The 3,335-nt window shown below is 32.6% G+C and overlaps 1 protein-coding gene across 1 annotated transcript in view; it reads right to left on the bottom strand.

The window, feature by feature from the left end:
- Positions 1-1,900, bottom strand: part of LOC111388654 (leucine-rich repeat receptor protein kinase EMS1-like) — a gene marked incomplete at its 5' end in the record, with an annotated part of 19,979 nt that extends 18,079 nt beyond the window's left edge. Inside the window, one exon of the mRNA XM_023013419.1 lies at positions 1,771-1,900. Within this exon, the coding sequence (XP_022869187.1) occupies positions 1,771-1,900 (130 nt within the window). The remainder of the gene's footprint in view (positions 1-1,770) is intronic.
- Positions 1,901-3,335: the final 1,435 nt, after the last annotated feature.

Here is a 3,335-nt window from a genome sequence, read left to right as displayed (position 1 = left end):
GATGGTGAATCAAAACCCACATAAATTCCAAGTCTTCGTTGGGGACCCATTTTAGTACGTTGTGGGGGTGAAATAGGAACTTGGACAGTACAACCAAATACCCGTAGGTGAGAAATATCAGGTTCATAGCCAAATGTCAGTTGCAAAGGTGAATATTGATAATAGACACTTGGTCTAATACAAACCAATGCTGCAGCATGTAGTATAGCATGACTCCAAACAGAAGCTGGGAGTTTTGTTTTCATAAGTAATGGTCTAGCAATAAGTTGTAGACGCTTAATAAACGACTCTGCCAAACCATTGTGTATGGACATGCGCAACTGAATGTTCAATTACAATCCCGATTGACATACAATAATCATCGAATGCTTGTGATCTAAATTCACCAGCATTATCAAGGCGAATAGTTTTAATTGAGTAATCGGGAAATTGTGCTCGTAATTTTATAATTTGAATAAGTAGTCTAGCAAAGGCTACATTCCTAGTGGAAAGGCAAACATGTGACCATCTAGTGGAAGAATCAATTAATATCATAAAATAACGAAATGATCCACATGGTAGGTGTATTGGCCCACATATATCTCCATGAATTCTTTTCAAGAAAGTTGGAGATTCAATTTTGACCTTTGTAATTGAAGGTCTAATGACTAACTTGCTTTGCGAAGAAGCTACACATGGATAATCATTAGGTAAAAGAATCTTCTGTTTCTTTAAAGGATGTCCATGTGAGTTATTTATTATTCGACGTATCATTATAACTCCTGGATGTCCAACTCGATCATGCTAAAGTTTAAAATTTTTTGAGTCAACGAACTTCTGATTCGTGACATTATTTGATTCAACCATTTTTATAAATGTATAATACATGCCAGATGGGAGTGCATGGAATTTTTCTTTTATCTGCTTCTGACCAAATACAAAAGAAGTTATACAAAGATATTCGATATTATTTTCTTGTGTCGTCTTAATATGATATCAATTGCAATGGATATCTTTAAAACTAAGTAAATTTCTTTTGAATTTGCTAGAATAAAGTGCATCGTTAATATATAATTTTGTATTATTTGGTAAAATTATACAAGCTCTTTCGGAGCTTTCAACGATATTCGATGCATCTGATATTGTATTTACATTATTCTCTTTTAATGTTAAGTCTAAAAAATATTTTTATCTTGAAGAATATTATGTGTACTTGTACTATCAATCAAGCATGTGTCTTGACAATTTATCATGAATCTTTCAATATAACAAAATAGATATATATTTAAAAAAAACTTGAATTTAAATTCAAAATGATAAGCATAATTAATACTGTGAAATTAACAATAGATAATAAAGTTCAAAATTTTTGCGAAAAATAAAAACATATTTCAAACTAAATTTCTAAAATAAGGAGAAATGCTAAAAACATAAAAAAAAATTAATCTATATCTTTCCTCACACCACCCCCAATCGAATGGTCAATATTTTCATTTAGATCAGCAAAGAAATTGGAGACATCCAAATGAGTCACATCAATTGGACCATCATAGTCAGCAAAATTTGTCTCAACTTTTTCCTTGCCCTTAATTGATTTTTGGTAGAGATCGACAAAGTATTTTGCCGTATGATAGGTACGTGTTCAATACCCTTCCATTCCACATCTAAAACAACTTTCTTCATGTACCTTTTTAGGTGTGCTACTTTCATTTACTTTGTACCTTTTGAAATTGTTGCCTTATTGTTGATAACTTTGTTGATTATTTAGTCAATGATTTACTCCGCGTGCACGTTCGCGTCCACGTCCACGTCCTTGTCTTGATATTGCATTTGCTTCAAGCAATGCAGTACCATTTGCTTCAGGCAATGGTACAAAATCAGTTGGACGTAACCCATGATTTTTCATCAACAGTTCATTATTCTATTCAGCAACAAGCAGACAAGATACAAGTTCTGAGTACTTTTTGAAACCACACTCGCGATATTGCTGCTGCAGGAGCACATTTGAGGCATGAAATGTGGAAAAAGTTTTCTCCAACATATCTTCATCAGTGATTTTTTCTCCCCGCAATGTCAATTTTGAACATATTCTAAACAATTCAGAATTGTACTCGCTAACATTTTTGAAGTCTTGCAAATGAAGGTGAATCCACACATAACGGGTTTTTGGAAGGACTATAGTCCCTTGATGATCAAATCTTTCAGTTGATTTTTTTTCCAAAAAACATGTGGATCTTTCTCAGTAAGATATTCAATTTTCAGTCCATCGTGAAAATGATGACGAAAGAAGATAAATGCTTTTGCATGATCCTATAGAGATTCTTTATTTCCTTCTTTTATTATCTCTCTCAAACCTTTTGAAACAAGATGGATATCAGCATCAAATACTCATGATAAATAATTTTTGCCAGAGATGTCAAGTGCAGCAAACTCAAATTTTGTGATGTTTGCCATTTGATTAACTACACAATAAAGTAAAAGAAAATATAATTAGTTTCGAAGAATATGATTAAACATCATATAATAATTAATCAAGTAGTCAATATCAATATGACATAAGTTACGTGTTTTCCTTCAAGGATAAATACTAAAATAATATGTTCTTCGAAATATATGCTATTTCAGGAGCATGTATTTTATTATTACTTCTTCAAGATCAATAGGTTAATATTCTTCTGGAATATTGAAAAATATAATTTATACTCTTCAGGAGTAAATAATATTCTTCGAGAATATTAATTATAATGTTGTGCTATTTCGAGAGCAACAACAAATTATTTATAATAAATAAATAAAGTACTAAATTCATAAATTATCATAGTTATAAAACCTGAACTGGACCGGCCGGTTCAGTCCGAAAACCGCTGAATCGGACCTAGGTCGGGTCTGAGCTCATTGAATTTAAAACTGGACAGGTGACCCGTCTTCAGCACGATTGGACTGCCGATTTTTAAACAAACCCATGCACCAATTTTTCGTGAGCCGGCTGGTTAAGAAATTAGAAGGATTGCCTTCAATAAAGTTTCCCCAATCCTGTTTCTACCCCAATTCTCACAGAAATTAGGGATTCTTCACGCTTGCGAAATCAATCAACTCGGTTTCCGTCTCCATTTTCTCGCAATTCAACCACTCCCAAAAATCCAAATACCCAAGTTTGAGTTTTAAGAGATGGAACTCGAAGAGCAGGTCAGTCTATCTGATTTTTTTCTACAAAACTCGACCAAAATTGATTTTATAGTTAAGCTAAATTTCTGAATCCCCTGTATATGTGTTCTTCTGTTAATTTTTTTTTTGTTCAAATATATTACAATAAGAAATTATTGTCTTGTTTATTTCGTTAGCTGTGGTGATGGGAA

Source organism: Olea europaea, unplaced genomic scaffold (genome assembly GCF_002742605.1).
Source record: "Olea europaea var. sylvestris unplaced genomic scaffold, O_europaea_v1 scaffold5141, whole genome shotgun sequence".
In the NCBI taxonomy this organism is placed as follows: Eukaryota; Viridiplantae; Streptophyta; class Magnoliopsida; order Lamiales; family Oleaceae; genus Olea; species Olea europaea.
Note: the sequence above shows the minus strand (reverse complement) of the source record. Positions and strands in the feature narration are given on the sequence as shown.